Genomic DNA, 27,895 nt, shown 5'->3' with positions numbered 1-27,895 from the left:
TTACCTTAATCCTACTCTATAAAAGGGCATTGACTTGATGCCTCGTTGAAAATATGATGTTTTTCTCTGTTCAATATTTTGGAGTTCTCCTACGCGGTAACCACCTTGGCCACATACAGGAAGGGACATGACCACACTTGTCCAATAATTGCCATGCGTCCTCCAGCCCAGACCGTCGATCACCACCACACCTTGATACGAGGGAAGCTCTCAGCTGGACACTACCTGTCCAATGGTAGCGCTATCAAAAACAACAATCTACCCCTGTTAGAAGCCATCCCAACAGAGGAGCAACCCTTGTTAAGGCAAGACTCAACGCCATCAATATCTACCCAATCACAATCAAAATTCCCATCGCCAAACCTCCCCTTCATAGACAAATACGGCCGTTATCGCCATATGGTACACTATGGCTGTAACAGCACAACACGTCTACATGAAAGCAAAACAAATAAAGCAAGCGATAACCAACTTGTCGCAATCAAAGTATACCGACGATCCATCCTCAGAGGTCCCCCAAGCTCTTCCCACTCAACATCCCTGCACCCAAGCCACCCAAACATCCTGCCGATCCTAGATATCCTCCACAACGAACGCGCCGAGCTCTGTCTGGTCATGCCATACTGCGCCGGTGGCGATCTAAACACCCTTCTATCCCGCAAAGGTCCCCTTCCAATCCAAGAAGCGGACTGTATAATAACCCAGATCCTATGCGCGCTTGCCTTCCTACACGACCACGACACGGCACACCGCGACGTCCGCCTTGAGACAATTCTACTCACTGCCAACGGAGCTGTGAAGCTGGCCGGGTTTGGCGACGGACATGTCCGGCGGATATGGGAGGAGTCTGCTAAGGTCCGGGGAGGAGGAATGCTTCCCCCGCAACCACAGCCACCTACACACAGCGCATGGTCGTTTGTGCTACCGTGGCCGCTGAATTCATTATGTCGTCAAAATTCTGAGTCTTCTTCTGGCAATGACAGTCAGGCCGTCATTGCGAACTCACCCACTGCTTCATTTGTGGGTATGAGGCTGCCGTATATTCCCCCAGAGGAATTCAAGCTTCATTTTCAATCACGTTGTCATGATGAACATGGTAATAGTGGTGAGTCTGATTCTCGCCCCGCTGATGTGTGGGCCACTGCTATGGTTTACATGGCGCTTGTCACCGACCGGATGTTGTGGCGTAGCGCGCGCCCTGATCAGGAAGACGCGCGGTATCTGGAGTATCTTCATTCTCGTAGCGAGGAGGATGGATACCCGCCAATTGAGACTCTGGCGCAGGTATGTTATAGTGTTTTTTGGGGGGGGCTCCGGCGCAGAAGACAAGTAACTAATATCTAGTCTCTAGAAACGACGCAACGCTATATATGCAATGTTACACCCCTGTTATTGGAAGCGTATCACAACTATGAAGCTGTTGCGATCAGAATGGATACACGGTGTGGTGGTTTGCGAAGCAGGAGCAAAAGGATATTGAACAAGGCCGCAATTTGATACCCCTTTACAATGCGTACTTGGTGGTTTGAAGATGCGTCCTTTGACATGTTCCTAGCTTTCCTTCAGATACCCACAAACAAAGAGCAAATTTGTTATACACCACTCCTACCATCCAACTTCCAATCACACAGACCCAGCAGCAAGAACATACCCCCCATCAACAACAACACTCTGCCCATTCAAGTACTGATTACAAACTGCAAAAATCACAGCACTGCCCATATCCTCATCCCTCCCAGGTCTAGCAGCAGGAACCTTCTCCCGATACCTCTCAGTCGGAATATAACTCTTCTGCATATAATCACTCTCCCCAGCAGTCATCTCACTAGGAAAAACCCCCGGCGCAATATGATTAACCCTAACCCGCAGCTTCGACGAACTAACCTCATGCGCAAGCATCTTCGTCAAATGAATCGCCGCCGCCTTGGAAGCATTATACGCAAAATGATGCTGCGAGACCTTCACAATCCCCGAGATAGAAGTCGTATTTATCACGGTGCTGGACCAACCATGTTCGATCTCCGAGCCGCGCTGCAGCAACGGCAGGAATGCCGTTGTCATGAAGAAGATCTGTGAGACGTTCGTGCGGAACACATCATCCCATTCGTCGAATGTCGCAGACGGGTCATCGAAGAGGGACTCACGGAGCTCGGATGCGTCCTCCGCCTCGGTCTTTTGCGTTTGGTTGGATATTCCGGCGTTGTTAATTAGGATTGAGAGGTGGCCTTCGCGTGTGGAGATCTCCGAGACTAGTTTCCTGATCTCGTCTTGTTTGGTCACGTCGGCTGGGAGCGGGATTATTTTGCCGCTTATCTCGTCGTTGTCGTAGAGTGTGGATACTCGATCGAGTTTCTTTTCTGTGCGCCCGGTTATGTATACTTTGGCGCCGTTCACGGCTAACGCTTGCGCGGCCATTAGGCCTATTCCTGAGCCGCCACCTGTGATGAGGGCCACTGGTGTTGTTAGGATATGGTACACTGGAGTGATTATATATTGCTCACCTTTGTTCTTCACATTGAACAGATTTTCCAACTTGAAGCTTTGGTTGCTTTCACTGACTGCCATTTTGATGTCGTCTGAAACGGGAGCTTTTCTGGTGGGGATTACTCCGAATTGACGACAATGTAGGAGAGGGGAGAGTTTGGATATTCGGATTGATGGAATTGATGCTAGAACTGTCTGGTTCTTGCTGAGAGCTGGTTTGTAGAATCGCGACATGACGAATGGCTGTATATATATATATATATATATAGACGATTTAAAATGGGGATAAGTCGTGTATGACAAAAGCTCAAACCTGTTCTAGTCATATTTTGCCTGTTGGGTCCATGAATCACTTGTAGGTCATCTGTTACTCCAATCAGTTGCTTGAATATCTTTCAATTCCTGCTAAATCTTGAATATCAAGGTAGACCAACGTGGTAAACCGGGCTCGATATATCAGAATGATGTCACTTCAACTGTATACTCAAAACGGAGCAGAAAAACTCAAGCTATCTACAGGTACCTGCTATAACTATGTATGTAGCTAACTATTATCTTTATCTAAGTTCTTTAGATTCTTTCTTGAAAGGGATGAATTAAGCTAGTTATAGAATAAATACTAGTATTACATACTATCCTAAATATTCGATGACCCGGTAAGAGAGACTAAACTATGATGGGATTTAAAATTCCAAAAAACAAAAAAGAAATCAAGTTGGTTCCAGAGGGGGTCGAACCCTCGACTTTGACGTTATTAGCATCACACTCTAACCAACTGAGTTATGGAACCGATTATGACTATTGATCGATTTTAACCATTATGTTCGAAAGTCAAGTTTTATCTACCGAAATCAAAAAATATATCTAACCTATAACGACGAAGTAGACAGAAAACAGAGAACAAGAAGAAAAAGAAGAGGAAAAAAAAGAAGCTGTTGGGATATATTTTCCTGCTTAATATTAAGCTGACTTCGATTATAATTTTTTGAGATTTACTCAAGCTGGAAATAGATTTAGTACCTAGCTAATAGACAAATACGCGCTATCCATAGATATACTCAGAGCTTCGCCTTTGGAGCCAATTCCTCGCTGATCGGTGCCACCTCAACCATCATCTTACCGGTGTTAGCACCAGCATAGAGGTCAATAAGACCCTGAGGCGCCGCTTCCAAGCCACCAGACACGATATGCTCTTTGCGCTTGAGCTTACCCTCAGCCAACCAAGAGCCGAGCTCCTTGAGCGCAGCAGGGTATTGCTTCGCGAAATCGAAGACAATGAAACCCTTCAAGGTGATCCGTTGCGACTGTCATCAATTAGCCCGAGGTCCCCAAAAACATAACACTCCCAAACCCAAGAAGAACTCACAATGACACTCATAAAACTACCCGGACCTTGCGGCTTAGCAGCATTATACTGACTGATAGCACCGCAGATAGCAAAGCGCGAGTTCTGAGCCGCTCTCGCCAAGCAAGCATCAAGGATATCACCACCGGTATTATCAAAGAAGACATCAATGTACTCAGGCGTAGCAAGCTTAAGCTGCTTCTTCCAATCCGGATCCTTATAATTGACCGCCGCATCAAAGCCCAATTCCTTGACCAAGAAATCACACTTGTCCTTACTCCCCGCCAACCCCACAACACGCTTAGCGCCCTTAATGCGCGCAATCTGGCCAGCCACCATGCCCGTGGCACCCGCAGCACCAGAAACAACAACCGTATCACCCTTCTTCACCTGCGCGATCTCCACCATGCCGAAGTAGGCCGTCAGCCCGGTCATGCCAAGCACGGACATCGCATCCGTGGGCCGTCCGCCAGCCGGCACGGTTATCTTTTGTGCTTCTTTCGCGCTGACCACCGCGTACTCCTGCCAGCCGGAGCCGGCGACGACCCAGTCGCCCTTGGTGTACTTGGATGTCAGATCGCTGCCTACGGCGAGGACTTGGGCGATGCTCTGGCCGCGCATTACAGCGCCTTGCTCGACGGGGGCGATGTAGGAGCGCTTGGCGGTGAGCCATTGGCGCATGGCTGGGTCGAGGGAGAGGTAGTGTACGCGTACGAGGAGCTGGTCTGTGGGGACATCCTTGGGGATGGGGATGGTGTTTAGGCGGAAGGTGCCATTGCTGAGAGAGGGGTCGATGGCCGGGGCCGGAGGGGTGGTGTAGATGATTTGTTTGTTGGACATTTTGGAGGATGTTTTGGGGAATTAGCAGTTTAGAGAGAAGCTGTGTTGTAAAGAAGGGAGAAAAGGCGGAGATATAAAAATATCTATGTAGCATCGGAGACGCTCCATATTAGGAAAACTGCTCCTTGGACCTCGGCTTTACCCCGGCTCAAAGAAGAAGTTGTTGAATAATCAGTTTCTTGGAGATGCATTATTTGCGTTTATTAGAACATAAAAGGGATATATGCATACATAGATATGTATCCAGCTAGGTGATATCTTCAGCGCTAACAAACCGATTTATACAATCTGTATGCCCTCATCATGACGTCATTGCCCAGGAAGTATGAACCGAAGAACTACGAGAACACTCAACTACATTTCCCCTAATAACACCAGACCAACAAATAATCATATATTTATCTACAATCATGTCACGAACCTACCAAAGCTACGAACACCCCGATCCGACCCAAACTTACCAAAGCTACGAACATGTCGATCCGACCCAAACCTCCCGCGGCGCAGTGGGTGGCGGCTCCTCAACGGGCGCCCCAGGCCTCCCAACAGGCCTGCACGATACACGATCCCAGTATGACGCAACCAAGGGCTACAATCCGGCTACAGGAGCTAGTTACTCGCGGTCATCAGCGGGTGGACCAACTCAGACCCGCCAGCGACCGCTCTCACCGTCGCCGTCTCGCAGCGATGATCGGATTGTAGGGGATGCACCGCTCCCGCACACAGCCAGTACGGCGCAGCGGGCGGAAATGGAGGATTCTAGAGCTGCCCGGGCTGGTGAGGGGTTCGGAAATAAAGTGAAGGGCGTTGCAGCGTCCGTTCATGTAAGTTGATATATTTTTGATCTTGGGGAAATGGGGTTCTGATGGTGGTATAGGGTGCTGGAGAGTCATTGCGTGGGGCATTGAATACGACTGTTGATCGGGCTTTTGGGTCTAATGAGGGTGCTGAGAGGAATCAGGAGATTGCGAATAAGGGTGCGGAGGAGATTCGGACTGGTCGGTTTGGGAGGGAATAGATAGTTGTATACGAATACGAGTGCAGAGCTATTCCAAGTAGGTAACGTGTTGGCTTATTAAACAGACTCTATCTCATTCTCACATGCAAAAGACAAGACACCAAAATTTAGGACATCCCCCGGATTCAATAGGAATGTCGATCATGCATGTACATAGTTGAAAGAGATAGGTTCATACATAAATCCATGTACCTTGTTAGGCCAAGCATTTGGTATTTTGCTTAATTCTTGACAATTTTTTAGACATCCAATACTCACTAAGACTAACTAAGCAAAAACCGGGATATCATAAACTTCCAAGGTTTTTTGTCACCATCCGACCGACCCGAGAAGGCTGTGCTGGTGGAACCTACCTGTTTCCGGCCTTTATGAATGCATCTCTTCGAAAAATAAAACATTGAACACTCTTCTTCCAAATATACCTTGTACAATATACATCAGGGCCAAGCTCTTTAAATTCTTGCTCCACGTGCGGCCCACATTGGTGCACCATCCAGCCAATGCCAAGTGTTGGGATAGTTACACACTCGTACGACCTCATGCTTTGAACTGGGTTCAGAGCTTTTCTCTTTTCTCGGCATAAATCGCCATGGCTTCAATCCCCGCCAACCGACCCTATCCTCCACGTCTGGCCCCGGAAACCGCTGCGGCGGCGGTTGCCTCAACACACCCGCAGAACCAGACATTGTACTCATCGGAGACATCCTCGAATCTGGTCGTCTCAGACTCCCCCTCCCATTATTCATCCTTCTCCAGCTCCGATAGCGACGAACCAATCCCACACTCGATCGAGGTCACCGATGAAGATGCCGCCGGCGACGTGGTGGGGGTTAGCATTGGGCGCGAGCAGAGCCGCATGAAGGCCCGAGCGACCCCCGTGGCAGAGAAGAACCGCGTGCTGGAACATCAGGGGTCATACTTCACCACCATACCGGATAATATTGGCGAGGATGGCCTATTTGCATCGGAAATCACGACCGAGCCGGAGTCAGTGGAGCCCAAGCTCGAAACAGCACCAGCACCACCACCAGCACCATCACCATCACCGCACGAACGGAAGTCCGGACACAAGCCTCGGGCATCATACCCCTCTCCGCAGTACAGACAACCCGAACCAGGCCTCGCGCATGGCCCTCGAAGCGATCTTTTTGCCACGGCCCCTGAAAAGGCTGGGTCGAAAGATTCAGCCGTGAGCCAGCGGTCTGGCTTTGTCGGGGCCTTATTGAAGAACACATTGCCTCGTCGACCACGCGCCTGGTCCGGCGAGCTGAAGAAATTTCTCCCTGATCTGACCTCCTTGAGGAAACGGCCTTCTCTCTCGTTCCGTGCGCCCAATGGCCAAAACCGAATCCGCAGCCAGACGGTAGCGCCCGCAGTTAAAAAGAACTCGGGAGTGCCGAAAAGAACTTCATCGCTGGTCCTGCGCTCGCCGCCGTCACCTCTTGCACCAAGCAGCTCTAGCGTTGATGATGACGGAGAAGCCGCTCAGCCGATCCCTGAGCTGCGCTCGCCGGATGGAACCTCAGCCGCAAAACATTCCTTCATACGGAGGCCTAGTTCAGCGATGCCCGGTCGACCACCAAGTCTGCGGAGGTCCTCATCGGATCAATCGCTGTATCTACGTGCGTCGTCCACGGCATCGTCCCTAGAGCAGCGACCATTGTACGAGAATGTGCATACTCAGGTGAACAGCCGGTTCAAGGCAATCAAGGATAGTCTCCAAGACTCGAGTAGCAGGCTGCTCAGCATGCCGAATCTCCATTTACAGGATATCCGCAATGATTGGGGCTCTCGTCCGTTCCTGTCAGATCTTGGAAACAGTTCATCAAGTAACAGCAACGGTGTTAATGGTACTGCCAAAGGAGAACAACCACCGAGGGCTGCAACCCCACCGCTAACTCCGCGGAACAATCCTAACATAACACATCCAGTCTTGGAAGAAGCAATGGCAGATCTCACGGGCGATGTTGTGATTCTAGGAGGCTACCGAGGATCAATCCTGCGGTCTGCTAAGCCACCCCATCGTCAACTTTGGGTGCCGATGAAGGTTGGTCTGAATCTACGGAAAGTAGATTTGGAGGTCGGTCTGCACCCGGAGGACGAGGAACGCATGGAAGAGACCATCATTCCATCTGGGGTTCTCTCCCACGTTGGCCCGGTGGACGTCTGTCGACGATTGATGAAGCGTTTGCGCAAGAGCGAAAATGCCCTGCGTGGCGACATGCGTGTCCACGATTACGGATACGACTGGCGCCTAAGCCCCGAGCTGCTCTCACGCAGACTCATCGCCTTTTTAGAGAGCCTACCATGCAACCAGGAGCCTGCACCGGGTGAATCCCGACGCGGCGCTACAGTCATCGCACACAGCCTGGGCGGTCTGATAACCCGACACGCGGTCAACGAACGACCCGATCTCTTCGCTGGAGTCGTGTACGCAGGCGTACCCCAGCACTGCGTGAACATCCTCGGACCCCTCCGCAGCGGCGACGACGTCCTCCTTAGCTCCCGCGTTCTAACAGCACAAGTAAACTTCACCTTCCGAACGAGCTTCGCCCTCCTCCCAGAAGACGGGCACTGCTTCATCGACAAACAAAGCAAAAAAGAATTCCGTATCGACTTCTTCAACCCCCAAACCTGGGAAGACCACCGTCTCTCCCCTTGCACAGGCCCAGCCCTCCCCGCACCACCAACACCAACAACCCTCGGCTTCAAAGACATCCCCATAATCGGAAAGCGCTTCTCCATGGGTCCGCGCGAGGACTCGGACGAATTCCTCTCCCAAGACCTACACAACCACCCGCATGACGAACAAGCCCTCACGGGAACAGAAAAGGACATCTACGCCCGCAATAACAACACACCGCATAACCCAGCCTCGTACGCTGCATACGCAGCCGAAAAAGCACAAAACCCGGCGGACGGGTTAGTCGGACCAGGCGCACACCCGCGCAGCAGCGCCGCAACCAACAAAATTGCCACGACGAGCACTATCCCGCTCCCCGCGGCGAGGGAGTATCTGCAGCGCGCGCTGGCGGATACCAAACGGTTCAAGGAGAACCTTGCGTTCCGGCCGACACACCATTCCGAGAACAGATACCCGCCTGCGGCAGTGCTGTACGGGAAGACGTTGCCGACTGTGTATGGTGCGCGGGTTGTCTCGCGTGAGAGTATCAAGCAGGTTGATGCGTATGATGATCTTGCGTTTGCTGCTGGGGATGGAGTCTGTCTTGCTTCGGCTGCTATGTTGCCACCTGGATATAGGATTATTAAGGATGGATTGGTGAAGAGTGATCGTGGGCATGTTGGGTTGCTTGGGGATCTTGAGGGGGTTGGACAGTGTCTTAGGGCTATTCATCGGGGGAGGAAGGAGGGGGTTGGATTGGGGGAGAAGGAATTGTGATGGGGGTTTTCTTTTGTTTCTGGCGTTGGCCTTTTCTTGATGATTTTTGATGATACCATTGCCATATGTTTGATGATTTTTGATTGGTTATGTGGTTTTCGGCAGGGTTTTTGGATATGGCATTAGGGGTTTAGCTGTATCATACTGGCATTGAATCTGGTATATTCTCATTTTTGTAGCAGGGGAGGATGAGGCTATTTATATAGAAATACATAGAAAGATAGACATCAAAGCTAGAGCAGAGCTCAATATACGAACATGGATATATCTCCTTGCACACACGCTATGTAATCCTATCCCATTCCATGTTTGTGCTTTTTTGTCCAATACCCATTGGAATAGCGAGACAGTCTCTATCAAAACCAAACAGAAGAAAAGGAACCAGTATCCCGGAAAAGTCCATCACAGTATATAAAGTTAAAAAAAAAGATCATGAGAAGAAGGATGCTATAAAAACCCCAAAAAGAAAACAAATATCATCATCAAATCTTTAATCCGTGCGCGAGTTGGCAATGTTCATAACCAAAATATCACTCGCGCCAACCTTAATCAGCTCATCCATTACCGTAGCAATGCGCTTCTTCTCCACCATCGAGCTGACAGCAACCCATCCCTCCTCCTCGAGCGCGGTGATAGTAGGCGCGCGCTTACCAGGGGTAATCTTAGATGCGACGGGCAGCTGATCACGCGGGATGTTGTATTGGCACAGGACGAACTTCTGGGCGGTGATGACACCACGCAGACGGGAGGTGAGGAGGGTGAGGATGTCGCTGTTGGACTGGCGGGACTTGACCAGCACGGCGGTGCTGGAGACGACGGTGTCAATTGCCTTCAGACCGGCGGCCTTCATAGTCTCACCAGACTCTGAAAAGAAGATTGAATGTTAGCGACGGATTCCAGTATTTCAGTTTGACTAGCGCTTATCACAACATACCAACAAGATCAACGATACCATCCGCGACGCCGAGGGCGCAAGCAGCCTCAACACTACCGCCGACATACTTGATCTTCGTGGTGAGCTTCTGGCCAGCTTCGGCGCCTTCCAGGTTACGGAAGAAAGCCTCGGTGAGGGCAGTGAAACTGGTCACGACGTTGCGGCCAACGAGGTCCTTGGCCTCCTTGAGCTCACCCTTCTCCGGGACCTGCACCTGCAGCTTGCAGGCGCCGAAGCCTAGGTCGAGGATTTCCTCGACGCCGGAGACCTCGCCGGCGGGCAGGGTAGCATCGTGCTCGGCGACTTGGTCGCGGCCAGTGATTCCGAGATCGACGCGGCCTTCGCCGACGAAGGTCGGGATGTCGGCGGCGGGCAGGAAGATCAGCGCGATGGGTAGGTTCTTGACCAGCGCGATGTCGAGGCGGGTTTCGCGGCGGAACTGGACGTCACAGCCGGCGAGGAGATCGAGGGTTGCTTGTTGCAGACGTCCTTCTGTATAGTGGGTTTGCGTCGTCAGTGCTGAGTTCTTTATCTTTGTTTCTTGGTTCTTGTTCGTGTGGGTATCGCTGCTCGCAGAGGTCTGAGTCACGATTTGGGGGGGAACTTGCTTTTGGGGACGGCGAAGAGGAGACGGCCTTCCAGGCTATTTAGAATAGGTGTGTTAGCAGGGATCTCAATGCGGTTTGTAATTCAGGTCGACTCACTGGTTGACGAGATCCATGGCGATAGAGCGGTGCGGCGCGGGGTTTTCAAGGGTTTTTGGCGGGGGAATAAGCTGATCGGGGATCAATTGACAAAGAGGTCAAGTCAATTGAAATTCTGAGACGGTAAATATATCTCGGAGAGGAGGTAGAACAATTGATATAGGCCGGAGGAGTCAGAGGGAGAGAGAGACCGGGGCTTCTTGCGGCAGAAATTGGAGGGGCAGATTACTCCGGTAAACTAGTGACGGGACCAGAGGAGTATGTACCGTGTTCGCTGGACAGTATGAGCCCACGTGATATAATTCTGTGGTATATGGCTATTTGGATTGTCTACAGGATATGCTTGGTAGTCTTCAATAAGTTTTTTTAATTCGTTTTATAGGATAATTGGCTGTGGAAGCCACAATTGTCTAAAGGTGACGCTGAACGATATCGGAGTTCAGCGAAAATATGTTCTGCCTGAATTTGCCTTATTCTGCCTGATGGCCCAGGTGTCAACTTTTTTATCCGCTGACTCATATGCTGCCTGACGGCTCAGGTGTCCAGCCCTGAGCCCTCGCGTAATTTGCACGAACCCACACAGGCCAAATTCCACTTCAACACTCATTTACCTTCAGTCCAACCAACTCCAACCCTCGAGCTCAACGCCCTCTCCAGACCTCCAAGATGGATTCCAGCAAGCAGCCCGTTAAGCTCGTCAAGGTGACCCGTGTCCTCGGCCGCACCGGTATGTGCCTTCCCAGCTTTTTGAAGCTCCAAAACCCACAATTCGATATTCGATATTCGCGGGGTGCACCCATTGCGCCCCGGATCGCCCGAAACAAACCGATGAAAACCAGACACTTGGAGGAATAGCAATGGCTAATTTGTGGTCTATTCATTTAGGATCCCGTGGTGGTGTCACCCAGGTCCGCGTCGAGTTCATGGACGACACCTCGCGTTCCATCATCCGTAACGTCAAGGGCCCAGGTATGCGACATTGATTTCCTTGAATCCGTTCGTCTTTTGGGATCACAAGAGGAGGAAGCACACGGGGGTCTATATTCATCATACAATGAAAAGAGGCCCCCATGTTGAAATATGGAATTTTCGAAAATCGACCCAAAAGACGAAAACTTTACCGAACCACATCACTAACATATATTCCTCCGCACCAGTCCGCGTTGACGACATCCTCTGCCTGCTCGAGTCCGAGCGCGAGGCCCGCCGTCTCCGTTAAAATCCACCAAAACGAAATTTCGCTCGCGTCGTCTATTTTGTCTCTCTTCTTCTCTCGCATATCCCTTACGACCGGTTTTTCATGATTACTCTTCGGCCAAAATCGAGTCCCCCGCTTTTCTTTCTTGCCGTACCATCAACCTCCTATCTTCCTCAGCCCTAAACCGCCGCGCTGCTCAACCCATTGCCGCCTGCCGACTCGCGGCCGTTTCTACGATTTCCGACGTTTCGACTGGAGGTGATGGTTTGTGTGGATTGACTTTTTGGTTTTTATAACGCCGAAAGTCCCGGAAGGTCGATTATGGAGAAACGATCGTGAGAGAGAGGAGCAGAGAGCGCAAAAAAGATAATAGAAAGCCTTTTTTTTTATTGATACGAGAAAACGAAATCAGGTTCTTGCGCGAGGGCTGGTTAGTGGACTTGTGGTACGGTCTGGTCTGGTTTCGATCTTGGTGTTTTACTACATACACACACGTCAATCTAGGCGTGCTTGCATGGGCTCAATGCGACAAACGAGGTTGTGATGTTGTTTCCTCTCTTTTCTTCCTCGTACCAGATTCCCCCCATTACTGGTACTTAGAAAAGACAAACGCCGATTCGAACCGGACCCCGATCGACAAAAAGAACAATGGAATCCAAAAAAAGTTTGAAAACTTAATCTTCCAGTTCAGCCTTGTCGAGGTCGAGGTTTTGAAAGCGTTCGTAGAACATCTGGCCAGCGTAGTCTATGTGGGTTTCTAGATCAGATAGATATTCCGGGGTTTGACTGCTGTCTGGGGTTCCCAAGGCATGTCTGCCAAGTACATGAATGTAGACGGTAACTGTGCCATGTGCTTTGGTATAAATTGGAACCTCTGTACGTCTTACGCGCCTGTTCGTCTTTCTTCCTATAAAACTGAGAAAGTCAAAGGGACATTTAAAAAGATGTCGTGTTTATATTATGTATAATGTCCAGAGACATGGATCAAAGTAAGAAAAGAATGACCAGCATTGAGAACCACATCAAAACCCTAGCTAGCTCTTCATTCAAATACCAAGCCAGGAATCGAGCTCATCCTTGATTCCGTCTTCAATATCGCATATGCTCCCAAACTCAATACCACCGTGACATTCAAGGTCTTCTCCATCGTTTGCCCAATACACATCGACATATTGGCGATTCTGATCAATGTGCCCAAAACTTCCAAGGGAATCTGAAAATATCTTGTTCGCGATCTCATACGCAGGTGCCCTGGCACCGAAAGTTCGGGCGATGCCTCCTAGCCAACGACCGGCGTCGTAAACGTCTGACAATATTGCGCTCATTATCACCTTCCGGAATTCTTCCAGAGTGCTTGGAAAAGAGCCTTCTTCATCGAGGAGCATCCCGTCGCTTCGTCCACGTTTGAATACCTCTTTGAGCGATACGCTGTGCTCCAGGTAGCTCCTCGGGATTTCCCGTTCGAACAAATACTCGTATTCAAAAGCATTTGCGTCTTCGCTGTCCATGAGCTGCTGTGCAAGTTTGCGAGCATGGTGAAGCTTCGTATTGGCGTCATCCGGCACGAATATTATCGCGATCCATATCTCTTCTGGGTCCTCCGGGTCTTGCTGCGAAGCGTATCATTTTTCCAAGGCGCGATATAGCGCTTCAACGGGACGGAGAATCATGTGGTTGCTGAATTCACGAAGCAGCTGCCCCTGGGATAGCATTCTAGGGACGTGGGGGTATTTCCCACATCTTAGTGCACCGGCACTGGTTGAAGAATAGCAACGATAAAAGTATCGACCCTTGGGCGAAGGCTCCACGCTGAAAGTAAGGCCTTCACTATTTGGGACTACAGATTATGTTATAGCTTCTGCTATACAGATCGGGAAAGAGAGGGGGAGAGGAAGCAGAGTACATATTTATACCCTGAATCTGGCAAACAAGCCATCACCCCGCAAGCAAACAAGCCTACACAACCAGGCATCAATGGAATGACCCAATACATTCTCAGTCATTTCCCAAATACGTATGTGCATACATACATAAAGGTCACTGGTATTGGATTCCGTGGCTTTCCCCAAACTCACAATTCTCTTACGCAAGCATCAGCTTCAACAACGACGCTTCCTAGGAATATTTCAGGGTAATGCGGGCCCATAGAGTTCATAGGGTGGATCAGTCGACTAACCGATAGGGGTCCAATGTTTTTTTTTATGTCTACATGTATGTACATAGGCTACAGCTCAAGTCAGATTGCTAGGAGCTAGGCAGGAAGAATATTTCCCGATGGAGCCGCCACTTTATAAAGGCGCTCAGGGTCCTACTCACTAAGTATTTCATAGCATAGGGTGATCACTTGGTGAGTATCTAGGTACTTAGACTATACTTAGTAACTAGGCATACGGACATTGTGGCCTAAAATAAAAGCCTACAACGGCCCAACTATGTACGGAGTACGTGAGGTGGGATTAGCCCACCTCCACTTATATATTTTAGCGTATAAATTAGCGTAGTATTTAATATGGTATTTTACAGATGCGTATTACGGAGTACAACATAGGGCAACATAATCATGTGATATGTGGATCATATATCAGCCATCTATTCTGTGATAGTAGTCTACTCGAAGGCGAAGTAATAGCAGCAGAATTTGCTTGGTGCTGTAGTGCTTGTCAAGGCCTAAGTAGTATAAGAATGTATATTCGCTTGGATGATAAGTATCTTTACGGGTCAACACTAGCATAATGAGGCCCAATATACCCCAAACATATAGCAAAATATTGATATATGCAAATTCTCGGCATCATCACATAATCCGGTTCCATAACTCAGTTGGTTAGAGTGTGATGCTAATAACGTCAAAGTCGAGGGTTCGACCCCCTCTGGAACCAGCTTATTTTTTATCTTTTTTTTAAAAAAGATTCCATCATAATCTCTCTAACCGAGTCATCAAATATTTATAACGGTGCCAAGCGCCCAACACACCCCTGTGTATTGGTACGCCCAGTAGATAACCATTTTTCATCAGATAACCAATCTACAATTTAATGCCTTTCTTATACAGATGGTTCTTTTATACCTTATAGACACTATGCAAAATTTCTCAACTTTCGAACTAGTTAGGGAAGATATAAGCAGAGATATATAGTTTAAAGGAAGTCTATTTCATTTAATAATAGGTTGGTAAGGAATATCAAGTAGACTCAAAGAAAAAAAGCACGTAGTATAATCTCTCTATATAACTTCATAACGTAGTGTCGTTTTTTAAATATTATTCTTTAATATAGTGTCTACATAGTACAAGGTATATAAGTATCGTTTGTATAAGAAAGGCATACAAAAGATACTTAAATTGTAGATTGGTTATCAGGTGAAAATGGTTATCTACTGGGGCGTATCAATACACAGTGTGACAGGGGTGTGCGTTGGGCGCTTGGCACGGTTATAGCCTCACCCATCCTCGTTTAAGAAGGGGAAAAAAGATCAAGAATTTTAGATAAAGGTGGTACTATAATAGCTGGTTATAGGCAGGTAGATGTTATAGATTAGATGCCTATTTTGGTGCCTATTTTGATAAGCACTAGATAAAAATGTGGTTTTCGAACATAATGGTCAAAATCCACAATTGAACATAATCCGGTTCCATAACTCAGTTGGTTAGAGTGTGATGCTAATAACGTCAAAGTCGAGGGTTCGACCCCCTCTGGAACCAACTTGATTTCTTTTTTGTCATTTCTTTCTTTTTTTTGACCCTACCTACTAGGGAGCGTACGTTGACAAACGTCATCGAGAAGAGTCTGAACACCAGATGAAGACCGAATGGGGGAGAGAAGCACATTAGCAAGCAAATTTAACCTTCGACAGTCAAGCATTTGCCTTCTTATCCACTAACCAGTATATGAATCCCAACCCGGTACCACTTGACAAACGGTGGGTGGTAGATACCGGCGGCGCCCAAGTCCACATTTGTAGCAATAGAGAGCTGTTTGTGTAGGAAATACCGAAACCTGGGTTGTAGGGAGAGACACTTTAGTGATCTATGGTCAGACCTACCACAAGCAAGCTAGTAGAAATGGAACTGTACGATATCAAGTACTCACCTCAATTCTATAGTAATCTGATATCCTATGGATTGATGATAAAGAGCGGGGGTATTCGCAAATGCCAGGAAGAACCAACTTGAGACTATTGATAGTTAGTATATAGCATATAAGACATACTAGGATCAGAAGCTTCTTTGGCTTATACAGCCGGATATAAAGCTTCTGATGGTAGTAAAGAGAAACTGGCTAAATGTTAAGATCCATGTATTCACTATAACAACGAGCGGAGCGCTGGGAACGAGGTTGAATTCATGAGCGAAAATGAAGATTGTACTATAGAGTATGCTTCACCTGGTTTACTAGGGATGAACGTGCCGCGGAGAGATCGGGAGGAATTATCGTCCGTACCGATCAAGCACTAAAATCCGACACTAAGCTTCCGAACGAATTGTGGCTAGAAGCTACATATGCTGCTGTATATATGCCAAATCGGACTCATACGAAGGTAAATGGTTAGTGGATTATACAATAAAAGGAGTTGATACGCCCCTAACGGAGTCAAAGATGAGATCGTTAACCTGTCAAATCTGACTATATGGATTCTTAGTATAGTCGAGGATCATCAAGCGGGTGCAGCCAGACAGGAAGGATGTCACCGGGTGTAGAGATCGAATATCTGGTTAGATACGTATCCAAAAACCTGTATAAAGTATAATTCCCACACAAGAAGGCACAAGATGCTGTATTTAACTAAAGTCGTCGATATGGACCGGATCTAGACCTGTAAGAAGGTCCAGCGATTAGTAGTCTGATCAATGATGAAAATCCCACAGTTCTCACTTTGGGTGAAGCACAAAGTAAAATCTCAGCCATACTAGATACACCAATGTGAGTAGGAAGGATAGCTTTTCAAGATGAAACTGAGCATACTAAGCAAGGTGAAGCTCCAGATGCAAATGCAGATCTGGATCTGCATCTGGGTATTTGGGGGGGTAGAGATGCTAGAGAGAGGGAGATTACCCCAGTAGCAAGCTCTTTGAAATCTGCATATTGGTTGCCATTGACACCGGAATCCGAGGTCAGACCGACACAAACACAGTGGCAAACATGGCCTCAAGGTAGCCTCCCAGAGAGCCTCCCTATATATATATATTCACCTACCTCTCCACCACCACGCTCCACACCACAGGATTCGGATTCGTCAAGATTCACCTCGATTCCTCCGATTCCGTCAATATCATCGATTCCACCGAATCATACACCCCGAAAAACCCTAGTCTCGGTGCTGCAGGGCTTCTCTTTCCTTTCTTCTCCGTTTCTAGCTTTCTTTACAATCAATACGTACATATTTTTTTCTACTTCTCATTGAAACAACTCCATACCACGCTCGCAACACAACTAATGTGACTGCCTAAGCATCTCACAGGGATATAATGGATACCCCTAGTGATGAAGCCGTGCAGGCTTACATGGAATATTTTCAGAGAAACACAAGTACCTGTCGCTTTCTACCGTTTCTAAAAGACATGGTCTACTTCCTTGTTGATGATTTTGATATTAAGATTGATGCAAATGCTCTACCCACTTCTGCGATCGAAGAGACAATTTCTGAAGAGACAGTCCGTATTCAGGTTGTGGGGCGATTGCTTGACGAGTTCAAGGACAACTTTGACGACCCTCTCGGTGAGCCTTTTGGTATGGAAGAAGAAGGTCCTGAAGGATATGCGTACGTGAAGACTATCGATGTTTTCTACTTCTGCTTGAACCGAACACAGCGGCAGCCCTCCAACTTGAACCGAGGCCCTTCCGTTAAAACAGCCAAGGAGCAGAGAGACGAAGATTGGAAGGTTCATATCGAGGAGCGGAGCTACATCGGCAAGGAAAGCGTGGTGTCCATGAATCCACCTCTCGGGCACAGAAAACATCTCCATTCACTATGTTGAGACGGAATTCATGGTTTGAAACAGCAGATAGAATGGAGAACGACAGCGGTGTTTCAGCAGCCATTGAAGCTAACTCACGGCCCAAGAGTCCAGTGCGACAGACACAGATGGTCTTGGAACGAAATACCGGTGGCTTTGATGTGCGGATAGAAGCGAGGCTTCCACGTCCCTTGGACCTCATACCGGTTGATCGACAGAATTATTCCGAACATCTACTCCTGAAAGTCAATGAGCTCCATTCCAACCGTTACAGAGAGGTCCTGGAGCGGCATTCAACTGTGGACATATGCGCAGAGCTTGAGAATAACCTCGCGCCTGGTGTGAGACTTGTTAGCGATGGGGGGCTGTTCTCCCTGGATGGGTAAGTGGATGTCTTGAGATTCACGGGATTTGCCCGCAGATTCTAATAAGCTCTTGGCTAGATTGCGGTCGATTGGTGGGGATATCAAAACAACTGCCGCTGGCATTTACATGCATATTCTCTGGCCCCCGAATGATCCCCAGCATTTTTGCCTGTACGTTGGCCAAGCAAAAAACTTGGGAAACAGGATAGCAGATCACAATGATAGGCTATATCGCAGAAAACATCCCAGCCTTCAGTATCACGTTTGGGATTCGCAAGAAGACATGTGTTCTGAGTTCGTTATACTTGCGGTATTTAGCGGTGAAGCCGAAGGACAGAATCTATCTAGGTATGAACAATGCCTACTGAACTTGCTAGAGATGTGGATGGCCTGTTTGTTCAGAACCCTCACTGCCAAGGACCTCGACACATATTTGCCTCCATCTGCGGACCGTTCATCCGCTGACCGCCATCTCAACGTCGTACCGCCCATATGGCAGAGGTTTCATGACGAGAATTTGCCGGCAAGAAAAGAAGTTTTTGACCGAGCAGGGTTCGAAGCACTGATACGGTCGGATGACCCTGCCGTTCGATCATGGGCGCGGCAAGCTACAGCTTCGTATAACGATCTCAGGAACTCTCCCGACCCGCGGCTACGCCGCTATTGGTTTGAGAACAATCAGAGGCAGCTCCAGCAGGCTTGGGATATCAACGAAAAGAGAGCCATTGATAGGATGAAAGTCTATCAGGTCGAGGGCAAAGAGAGAACTATACGTTGTGCTCCAGGCCGTGATCGTGGTTATTTCACATGTGGGAAATTTAATATTCCTCTACCTCAATCACTTAGCATGTCACCTGATAGTAAAATTTTTGTCCAATTTCATCTCTATGAGATAGCGGTTTCTCACCGCTACGCGTCTGAAGCAATGCCCTGCGATCCAGCGAGTCGACTTGCAATATCGATCAAAGGCTACAATTCTTCCGGTAATGAAGTCGATGAATGGATTCAAAGCTCTGGGAGCAAGGCCGCTATGAAAATAAACACGCTAGTTGACATGCTAGAGGGTATCACTCTCACCGAGACTCGCTCGTTTTGTCGCCGTTGGGATGTGAGTCGCACTGAAAAAGGAGCACCGCGGAAGACCAACTACACGAACGAGTAGCGCTAGTGGTGTGAAGGCAGACAACCAGCAATCACATACGCACGACTAAAGTGAGCTGTATGGAATGGCCACATTATGCCGATGATTTTATTTAAGAGGTTAACAAAGTCGTCAGCGGAAGGAGAATGCTTTTGTTGCACTTAGCACGTTAGCCAGATGACTAGTTGACCACCAGTGGCTAGCGGGTCACCTAACCCACTAAGCCAGGGTCCATATCAGTAGCTAGTAACCCCAAGGAATATCACCATTATCTTCGGCATTAGAGAACCCTCCATTGTGTAACAGCTTTCAATCGTCGAAGCCGAGGTTTTGAAAATATACAACCTTAAACGGGAAGATTTACCTAGTTATAGCTATATATATACATTATGTCCTACTAGCATCAAAATCGAATCACTGGCCCAATATAATATAGAGCCTTAGCCTATACCCTGCCTTCCTCTACTACTTTACTAACTAGGAGATAAAGTACCCACCGTCCATTAGATATGTGAGGATTTGAGAATAGTCGTGCCAAGCGCCTAATATACCTACCAGGTATTGGTGCCCCAGGTAGGGGGATACGTATATCAATTCCCTCTGTTAAAGGCATGATTTACACTATTTTAACTCCATACTATGTGGGGATTATACCGTTATCTAAATTAAAAGTACAGCACAGTATTATAAAATAGATTGATGATCGGTCCATCTCTCAGAGGGCCATGTAGGGAACCCTAAATTCAATGAAAATTTCGATATAACGAATATTTACCCGTAAAGGCAGAATGCCAATATATATATGGGCTATGAACACTCAGAGCTTGTCCGAAGCCGCGTCCTCCAATGCCCCATGGATTAAGCTACGTAATAAATACTATTATATATCCTAAATATAATCTTCCTACTTAATCTAATTTTATAGCAGTATAAATATTCGATGACCCGGTGAGAGAGACTAGACTATGATGGGATTTAAAATTCCAAAAAACAAAAAAGAAATCAAGTTGGTTCCAGAGGGGGTCGAACCCTCGACTTTGACGTTATTAGCATCACACTCTAACCAACTGAGTTATGGAACCCGATTATGTGAATTTCCGGGAATATTATGCATCATAAGCCTAAATCATTCAAACCAGACATAATCACAATTTATATATCGATTAGCAAGCCACCTAACTTCAATTTGAACAAAATTAGGGCTATCTTGAAAGGAATCCCCTTGAACTGTTAGTCGAACCCATTCTCCACTCCCCTAAACCTATTGAGCCTCTTATAGTAATTGTATTTCCAATAAATTATCCCGGTAACAATACATCAGTCCTTCACAGCGTTAGCGGCTAGGAACGATAACTACGTACTTCTATTACTATGTAACCCCCTAGCCCCCTAGCAAAGTGAAGTCACTAATGTTTCCCGCTAGCCTCACCAGTCTACTCAGTGGGGAAAAAGCGGTACAGGGTGAGCACTGAAGCGGAAAATGAAAGCCATCTCGGCCTAAAACCCGGTGTATATGTAACTGTAACTGTACAACCGAAAATTCCTAATGCCCGCATGATGTAAAACTACAGTTGCTCCGCACTAGTCATAAGCCTATTAAGAAGGCTATCAGCACCAGCAGATTCTCCATCGAGACCACTCTTATCATCAAGCACCCGACCAACCGCCCCCACAAGCCCAGCCAAGCGCTTCCGCCGGATAGACTCTTCCAGCTCAGCACTCTTCTGACGGGCGACGTCAATAACAGTCGAGGGCAAGTTCGCCAGCCGCGCAACGTTCAACCCGTAACTACGATGCGCAACTCCCTCAGTAACCTCGTAGAGGAACGTAATCTCCCCCTCCCCTTCCTTGTCCTTGTTACCCGTCTCCGTGAACCGCATATGGACATTACGGAGAGCTTGATCCGGGAAGGAATGCACCATCCGCGAGAGATGCTGGTAATGCGTAATGAAAAGGGTCAGAGATTGGATCGACCGAACCATATAATCCAGCACGGCCTGCGCAATAGCGACACCGTCATGCGTCGATGTACCGCGGCCCAGCTCGTCGAGAATAACCAAGGATCGAGGCGTGGCTTGTTTGAGGATATCTGCTGTTTCGGAGAGTTCGACCATGAAGGTTGATTCGCCGGCGAGCATGTTGTCGAAGGCTCCCATGCGCGTGAAGACGGCATCTAGAAGACCGAGTCGGGCGGAAGCTGCTGGGACGTAGGATCCGATCTGGCCCATGATTGCGATTAGTGCTACCTGTCGCACGTAGCTGGATTTACCGCCCATGTTGGGTCCGGTGACGAGGAGGGCGCGCGTCCCGGCGTGTTGGAGATTCGTGTCGTTGGGTACGTATGTGTCTGTGAGGAGTTGCTCGACCATTGGGTGTCGGCCTTGCTCGATGTGGAGGCCTGCTTCTTCTGTGTATTCCGGCTTGACATATCCCGGTTGCTGGGCTATGTCTGCGAGAGATAATAGGCAGTCGAGGGTTGCGAGGGATTGGATGCAATCCCGGAAGGACTGGTACTGCGCTGCAATATCAGCTAGGAGGGTTTTGTATGCTTGGTCGCAGGCTGCTGCTAGGGCTTCTTTGTACTGATCACGCTCGCGGATAAGCTGGATGACTTCTGGCGTGTGGAAGCGGGACACTCTTTTTGTGCCGCTGACTTTGACCCACGATGCTGGCACGCGCTTGAGTGCTGGGGAGTTGTTTTCGATCTCGATCAAATACTCAATCCCAGAGACTGTCGAGTATTCGACTTTGCCTCTCCCGATTGTGGATGCTGCCTCTTTGCGGTGTTCCAAGAACCCATGTTCAGTGTTTCCAATTTGCAACTTGAGTTCACCGATCTCCTCTGTCTCCTCCGCTTCGCGAAAGAAGGTATATTTGTCATTGGTTCGCGCAGCATGCATGTTGATCTTATCCAAAAACTTGACGACAGACGCTCGAATCGTGGGCAGGGAGGCGATGGCATCGCTCACTAGCGATGATTGAAAGCCCGTCTGGGCAGGTGATTTGATATCTGCAAATTCCATTGCAATCATCTGCATAGCTTGTAGAACAGTGAGGAGTTCGGGTCGTTCGCACTTGGATCAAAATCAGTACAGGTGTGGTCATCGCAGAAGTATTACCTACCTTTCCATAGTAAATGCGGATCAAACTCTTTTCAAGATCACTCTTGACTTTGTGTAGCAACCCTCGCACTCTCTCCACCGGAACCGCTCGCGCAGGATCAATAAGCTCTTCCACGGCATTCGTCCGCTCCTCGAGGCGCACTTTGTCCAGCAAAGGCCTGCCCACCCATTGCCGTAACATGCGTTGTCCGAATCGCGTGTGCGTCCGATCTAAGGTCCAGAATAAACTACCCTTTGTCGAATGATCTGTCTGATTCTGGTAGATCTCTAGACTGACCAGCGTGTTTCCGTTCAGAAGCATATGCGAACGAGCCGAGAAGGGTTGGAAATACTTTGTGAGATCAAACACATGTTCCAACCCATATTCGGTCATATGTTCGATCATAGCAGACAAACAGATAGTCACCTGTTCCGGGAGGCCAAGGACGTTTTGAAGCAACTTCGCAGCTTGCGTATCCTCCTCGGTACTGGTAGCCCTCATTTTTCCTGCATAAAATCCCGACACATGGCTGTGTGCCTCAGCGGCGGAGGTTTTCTTCTTCTGGGCGCGTTCGAGGCGCACGGCGTCCCCAAAGACATTCATCTTGCTTCCAGATAAATGCTGCACGAGCTTTTCGCTAGCTCGAGACATTTCCCCAACAATCAAAATCTCACAGGGAGCGATATGCAATAGTCGTGTCTCGATCTCGCTCCGCATGAAACCATCCTCAAAGTCATCGTAGATAACGTCACCTGTGGCCGGCTGGACAGCGACAATCCCGACATGGACTCGCTCGTCATTCCCGGGGCCCTTGGCATTGGTCTCCGTCATACAGAGCATGTACCCGGTGGCAGGGGAGGCACCTCCCGCCGCCGGCGCAGGACCCTGCAGACCTTCCGCGTCATCGATATAGGTTCCTTTCGTGTAGAGGTTGGTTAATTTGCGAACAAATGGCGCATTGCGATTATCACCCGCAGCCTTGAGCGCAGCCGTCTCGATCTGTCGCACCACGCCGACCTTGTGGCCGGCTGTAACGAGTCGCTTCACATGTACGTGTAATCGGTGCACGGGGATACTGGCCGAAGCAAATCGGCCGATGTGCGCCTCGGATGGATCTGCGGTAGGTCATGGCATTAGTATGTTTTCGGCATGGCATGCAAGAGGTACTCACGTTCGTCGAATCTGAATTTCCCTGGGATACACACGATTCCCAACTCCTTGGCCGCAATGCGCGCATCCTCTCCGAAGAACCGGAACTTGTATCCCACTTCAATAACTAAGACCGTATTCACATTCTGGCGCTTGATCTCAATGACCTGCTTCTCCATGGGTGTGAGCTTGCTCGTGGTCTTCTTCGCACCCTTGCCTTTAGTCGGGGGTGGTGGTGCAGGCTCATCATCTTCCTCGGCCTCTGCAGCGTCGGCCTCCGCGCTGGCTGCATCGCTCACTGCGATTCTCCCAATCCCAACCTGACAGTCTGACCCACCGAGCTTTCGGACGAACTGCTGGTGGAGTTTCTCTTTCTCTTTTTTCCGTTGTTCCTGCTCTGGATCTTCCTCCTCTGTGGGGACTGGCGCAACAGCAGGGGAGCTCTGGAACTTGAAGATATCGGTGCGTTGGCTGCTGCTTGCCTGGGAGGTGTGCTCAAAGTGTACGCTGGTCGCAACTCGGATTGGCTCCTCCGCGTCTGTGCCAGTGGTCTTAGCTCGCTTTGGCGCTGGTGCTACAATATCCTCGTCATCATCGTCATCGTCATCTGCCAGGGTGGTATCGTCTTGCTTCGGCTCGATCTTGTTGACTGGCGACGCTTGTCTTTTCTTGGGCGCCTTGGCCGGGGTCGGTGCGGAGTCTTTTGGCGTGGCCGAGGATGCGGGTTTCTGGGTGAAGAAGCTGGAGATGCTTGCTTGCTTTCGTTTCAACGATGGAGAGGGTGCGGAGGACTGCGAGGAATGAGGTGCCATCTTGACGAAGGATAATTCCAACTGCTCCCACCGCAAGTATGCGAAGTGGAAGTGGCGTTGGACGTAGGGGTTCTGGGTTTGGTTGGGGGAGATGGGCTTCAATGGAATTCAATACATGGATATTTCATCTCAGCTTGATCTCAGGCTAAGAAGGCTTCCAATCGAGTTCCATGTGAGTTCTCCGCATTTTACTCGGAGCTCGACGCGTACGGAACGCGCTGGGGCGTTAATTGGTTGCTGACTCAGCACTAGTATGGACCTGTCCCTCGGGAGGGCGTTCCCAGATCATCATGCTTGATCTTCCAGGTTATCAGATATCAGACAGAAATGTGCTAGGAATAAGATAATATCCACAACTTGAAGCATTGACTTGAGCATCAAAGGCTGTTTCTATGACAGTCCCATCGAATATGCCCAAGGGGTCCATCCTATCTCTAGCTCATCTGTACCCCTAGTTCACAGTGGGAATAGTTATTTGCATTAACTAAGAACGACTTGAGTCAAAGTTGTATTACAAGAGAAAAGGTATATGTCCACAGGTCCATGTACAAGGAGTGAGGATCGATATGATTAAGATTTACATGAGTGAATGTGTATTGTTACTGTTGAGCGTAAACATCTACGACCCTCGAAAGAGAGAGGGGGGTGGGGGCAGGGGGGCAAGAGTTAATGATAGCTTGACATGAATGAGAGAACTGCCATGAAGCCATCTGTATAGCTTTATGGGAACAAATAAACAAAGACCACAAAGCATCAAGTACTGAGTGCAACGGTCATCAGGCATGAAGCACATATGTATTCAGAGGCAAGAGACACAAAGTATAGTCATGAAGGGACCATGAAAGAAGGAACCTTCAAGAGAAGAGAATGCCCTCGGAGAATTCCTCGGACAACAGAGCGCTGTCTCTGTACGATAAGTTCCAAAAATTTGCCCGTGCTCAAAGAGCACAGAATTCAGCTCACAGGAAGTGGAGACCCCAGGAAAGTACGGTCTGTATCCACAGAGGTCGTGGGGGGAACGAGTCCGGGCCACGAACGACATGCTTCGTGCCATTAGACTAGAGCCGAAGCCCCAATCTACTGTCAGACTAACCTGGACCGCGGCACTTACCCGGCGTCGGGATAGTGGGGGACCACGATGTGCAATGTGGACCCGGGGTGTTGAAGAAGGAAGAAGAAAGAGGAAAGAGAAATGGGGGGAGGGGGTATTTATACCTTCCTAGTGGCTGAAGGCGATGGGGGAACTGCAGGTGGGGTGACGACTTGTCCGTCGCCCAAAAAGGGAAGAAACCTGACCAGGTATCTACGTGACTACTAGGCAGCTTTAGGCAATACATATGTACGTATGAGTTCTTTCTATTCGTCTTGTAGGGCATCTATCCACTGATATTTACTCTAGATACGTATGATCATGGAGAATTCTATTCATCGTGTCTCCTCTAGGCACAAGACTCGTCATCACCACATCCTCCTTCCCCTACCGATGATACTCTAGCCTTGGAATTGACTTGCCTGGATGATTTTATCTTCCACTGACCTTTGTAGTTTCCCTAAAATAGCTTAGTACAACTTAAACTTCTGGCAGCTCAGCCGCCTTCCTATGGGGTTATAATATGAGTAGATCATGCGGGTACAGTTCAGATGGGTGCAAATGACGCCTTGGTGAGGTACGACCAGACAATAATCAGTCAATCAGCTCAGCTCTGCTTACGGTGGGATGTATGCTTTCCAGTGATTTTAGCAACCTGTAATCAGTCATAATATTAGGTAAATGCTAGTTTCCCGTATCCTATGAGCTAAATCTACTGTGTGATTCATTATTTGATTGAAATGTGGGTAGTAGCTGGTTATATATTTATATGGATGTGTAGTGCATACTGTGTCCATACTCTCACTCTCGTGGTTGGAGAATACGGGACCAAATCAGTACATAAAAAAAAAAAAAACCAAGGATAGCACTTGATATGGAACAGCATCTATATCTCGCTGTCTGAAGCCATCAAAACCAGCAATAAGCGTGGTTTTGTCTGGTGCGCCTCATTGTTCATGACGAGCGGTTATCTTCAAATACAAGGGGTGCATTATTGCCATAATTGTTACATTGGTTATTCACGATCCCGTAGCTGTAAATACCTTAAGACGAGACACGAGAAATCGGGAGAGGTCATAGCATAGCTTATTTGCTCTTTGAAAGGGGGGGGTTTCACCTGGTGAGGAACTTCGGCGACATTCCCAGGACGTAAATCTTTAAGGAATTCGCTCATACTGAGCTCGAGTACAGACTGCATCATCGTTATAAACAACGTCGAAGAACGGTTATAGATGATATTCGTCGAGGGCCAAGGAGCATTGAGTTGAAGTCAGAACACAGACTCAAACGTCTCCAACCAAGTTGAGTCGTAGTCAATGATTGACTGTCGACCATAACCCATGAAGCCTATATTTTGGTCAGTGAAGGTTCTGTGGGTATTATCATTACAGGAAGTACGTGATTGAAGGTGCATATCCGCTCAATGGTCGGTGCCATATGATGATTATGGGTTGGGACACCGAGAGAACAGTTGTTTGATTCTCCCTGCAGAGGTGGGACTTAGCAAGTGTATGTCATATATTTATATATGGGGTTAGCTTGTGCTTGTGCGGCATTTCGAGATATCCTCGGTATGTATTTCTTTGACTTAGTATGAAATTAGGGTGCTTGTACATACAGGGACTACAAGAGAAAAACCAGGGTAAAAAGGTCCGAAACAGCCTTGGAGCTGTACAAGACAAGAGGACCTCTAAGATGAATGGTTTACAATGCCAACTTTTTGAAATGTATCATAGTCTCTCTAACCAAGTCACCGGATGTTTATACCGCTATAAATTTTCTTTAAAAACATATCTAATCTATATATATATCCACGGCCGATGTATAACCAGTTATTACAGTACCACCTTTATCTAAAGTTCTTTAAATTCTTTCTTAAAAGAGGATGGATTAAGGCATATAATAAATACTACTAATAAAAAACTTGGTTTTGGAATATAATGTCAGAACTCAACAATCAAACATAATCCGGTTCCATAACTCAGTTGGTTAGAGTGTGATGCTAATAACGTCAAAGTCGAGGGTTCGACCCCCTCTGGAACCAGCTTATTTATTTTTTTCCTAATTTTTCTCTTTTCATAGATTCTTGTGCTTTTCGAACATAAGCGTAAAAATCAACAATCAGACATACTCGGTTCCATAACTCAGTTGGTTAGAGTGTGATGCTAATAACGTCAAAGTCGAGGGTTCGACCCCCTCTGGAACCAGCTTGTTTCTTTTTTTCTTTCTCCCTATTAAGGCACGGGAAACATTTAAAGCACATTCCTTTTTTTCTCTTCTACATTAGGGCACGGAAAACATTCATAATGCACATTCTTCATATTGATACTGGCTAATCATGATATTGTACAGCATATCAA

At 48.1% G+C, this 27,895-nt stretch overlaps 10 protein-coding genes across 10 annotated transcripts; 5 read left to right on the top strand and 5 right to left on the bottom strand.

The window, feature by feature from the left end:
* Positions 1-153: 153 nt before the first annotated feature.
* Positions 154-1,480, top strand: N7455_004569 (uncharacterized protein; the record flags this gene model as incomplete). Its single annotated transcript, XM_040956827.2, has 2 exons — positions 154-1,284; positions 1,352-1,480. 2 exons carry the CDS (start codon positions 154-156, stop codon positions 1,478-1,480), a joined length of 1,260 nt encoding a protein of 419 aa, XP_040812716.2.
* A 143-nt stretch (positions 1,481-1,623) lies between these two features.
* N7455_004568 (SDR family NAD(P)-dependent oxidoreductase) lies at positions 1,624-2,565 on the bottom strand (the record flags this gene model as incomplete). Its single annotated transcript, XM_040956748.2, has 2 exons — positions 1,624-2,453; positions 2,502-2,565. The coding sequence occupies 2 exons, from the start codon at positions 2,563-2,565 to the stop codon at positions 1,624-1,626; spliced, it is 894 nt and encodes a 297-aa protein (XP_040812762.2).
* Positions 2,566-3,542: 977 nt separating this feature from the next.
* Positions 3,543-4,669, bottom strand: N7455_004567 (MDR family NADP-dependent oxidoreductase; the record flags this gene model as incomplete). The annotated part of the gene is made up of 2 exons (XM_040956721.2): positions 3,543-3,788; positions 3,851-4,669. The coding sequence occupies 2 exons, from the start codon at positions 4,667-4,669 to the stop codon at positions 3,543-3,545; spliced, it is 1,065 nt and encodes a 354-aa protein (XP_040812760.1).
* A 410-nt stretch (positions 4,670-5,079) lies between these two features.
* On the top strand, positions 5,080-5,687 carry dprC (the record flags this gene model as incomplete). Its single annotated transcript, XM_040956780.2, has 2 exons — positions 5,080-5,493; positions 5,547-5,687. The coding sequence occupies 2 exons, from the start codon at positions 5,080-5,082 to the stop codon at positions 5,685-5,687; spliced, it is 555 nt and encodes a 184-aa protein (XP_040812816.1).
* Positions 5,688-6,276: 589 nt separating this feature from the next.
* On the top strand, positions 6,277-9,087 carry N7455_004565 (uncharacterized protein; the record flags this gene model as incomplete). Its single annotated transcript, XM_040956842.2, has 1 exon — positions 6,277-9,087. The coding sequence occupies one exon, from the start codon at positions 6,277-6,279 to the stop codon at positions 9,085-9,087; it is 2,811 nt and encodes a 936-aa protein (XP_040812748.2).
* A 490-nt stretch (positions 9,088-9,577) lies between these two features.
* Positions 9,578-10,742, bottom strand: N7455_004564 (ATP phosphoribosyltransferase; the record flags this gene model as incomplete). Its single annotated transcript, XM_065604838.1, has 4 exons — positions 9,578-9,951; positions 10,022-10,513; positions 10,630-10,664; positions 10,726-10,742. 4 exons carry the CDS (start codon positions 10,740-10,742, stop codon positions 9,578-9,580), a joined length of 918 nt encoding a protein of 305 aa, XP_065461738.1.
* A 502-nt stretch (positions 10,743-11,244) lies between these two features.
* N7455_004563 (40S ribosomal protein eS28) lies at positions 11,245-11,944 on the top strand (the record flags this gene model as incomplete). The annotated part of the gene is made up of 4 exons (XM_040956811.2): positions 11,245-11,263; positions 11,309-11,452; positions 11,611-11,694; positions 11,883-11,944. The coding sequence occupies 4 exons, from the start codon at positions 11,245-11,247 to the stop codon at positions 11,942-11,944; spliced, it is 309 nt and encodes a 102-aa protein (XP_040812845.2).
* Positions 11,945-12,597: 653 nt separating this feature from the next.
* Positions 12,598-13,593, bottom strand: N7455_004562 (uncharacterized protein; the record flags this gene model as incomplete). The annotated part of the gene is made up of 3 exons (XM_040956734.2): positions 12,598-12,668; positions 12,978-13,529; positions 13,584-13,593. 3 exons carry the CDS (start codon positions 13,591-13,593, stop codon positions 12,598-12,600), a joined length of 633 nt encoding a protein of 210 aa, XP_040812807.2.
* A 3,887-nt stretch (positions 13,594-17,480) lies between these two features.
* On the top strand, positions 17,481-19,403 carry N7455_004561 (GIY-YIG nuclease family protein; the record flags this gene model as incomplete). Its single annotated transcript, XM_065604837.1, has 3 exons — positions 17,481-17,845; positions 17,929-18,258; positions 18,320-19,403. The coding sequence occupies 3 exons, from the start codon at positions 17,481-17,483 to the stop codon at positions 19,401-19,403; spliced, it is 1,779 nt and encodes a 592-aa protein (XP_065461737.1).
* A 1,544-nt stretch (positions 19,404-20,947) lies between these two features.
* Positions 20,948-24,445, bottom strand: msh3 (mismatch repair protein MSH3; the record flags this gene model as incomplete). The annotated part of the gene is made up of 3 exons (XM_040956833.2): positions 20,948-22,456; positions 22,506-23,599; positions 23,656-24,445. 3 exons carry the CDS (start codon positions 24,443-24,445, stop codon positions 20,948-20,950), a joined length of 3,393 nt encoding a protein of 1,130 aa, XP_040812814.2.
* Positions 24,446-27,895: the final 3,450 nt, after the last annotated feature.

The sequence above is a fragment of the Penicillium solitum genome, assembly GCF_028829755.1.
Source record: "Penicillium solitum strain IBT 25940 chromosome Unknown utg000003l_segment0_segment0, whole genome shotgun sequence".
Taxonomy (NCBI): Eukaryota; Fungi; Ascomycota; class Eurotiomycetes; order Eurotiales; family Aspergillaceae; genus Penicillium; species Penicillium solitum.
The sequence above is the reverse complement of the archived record's forward strand: the minus strand, read 5'-3'. Positions and strand labels throughout refer to the sequence as shown.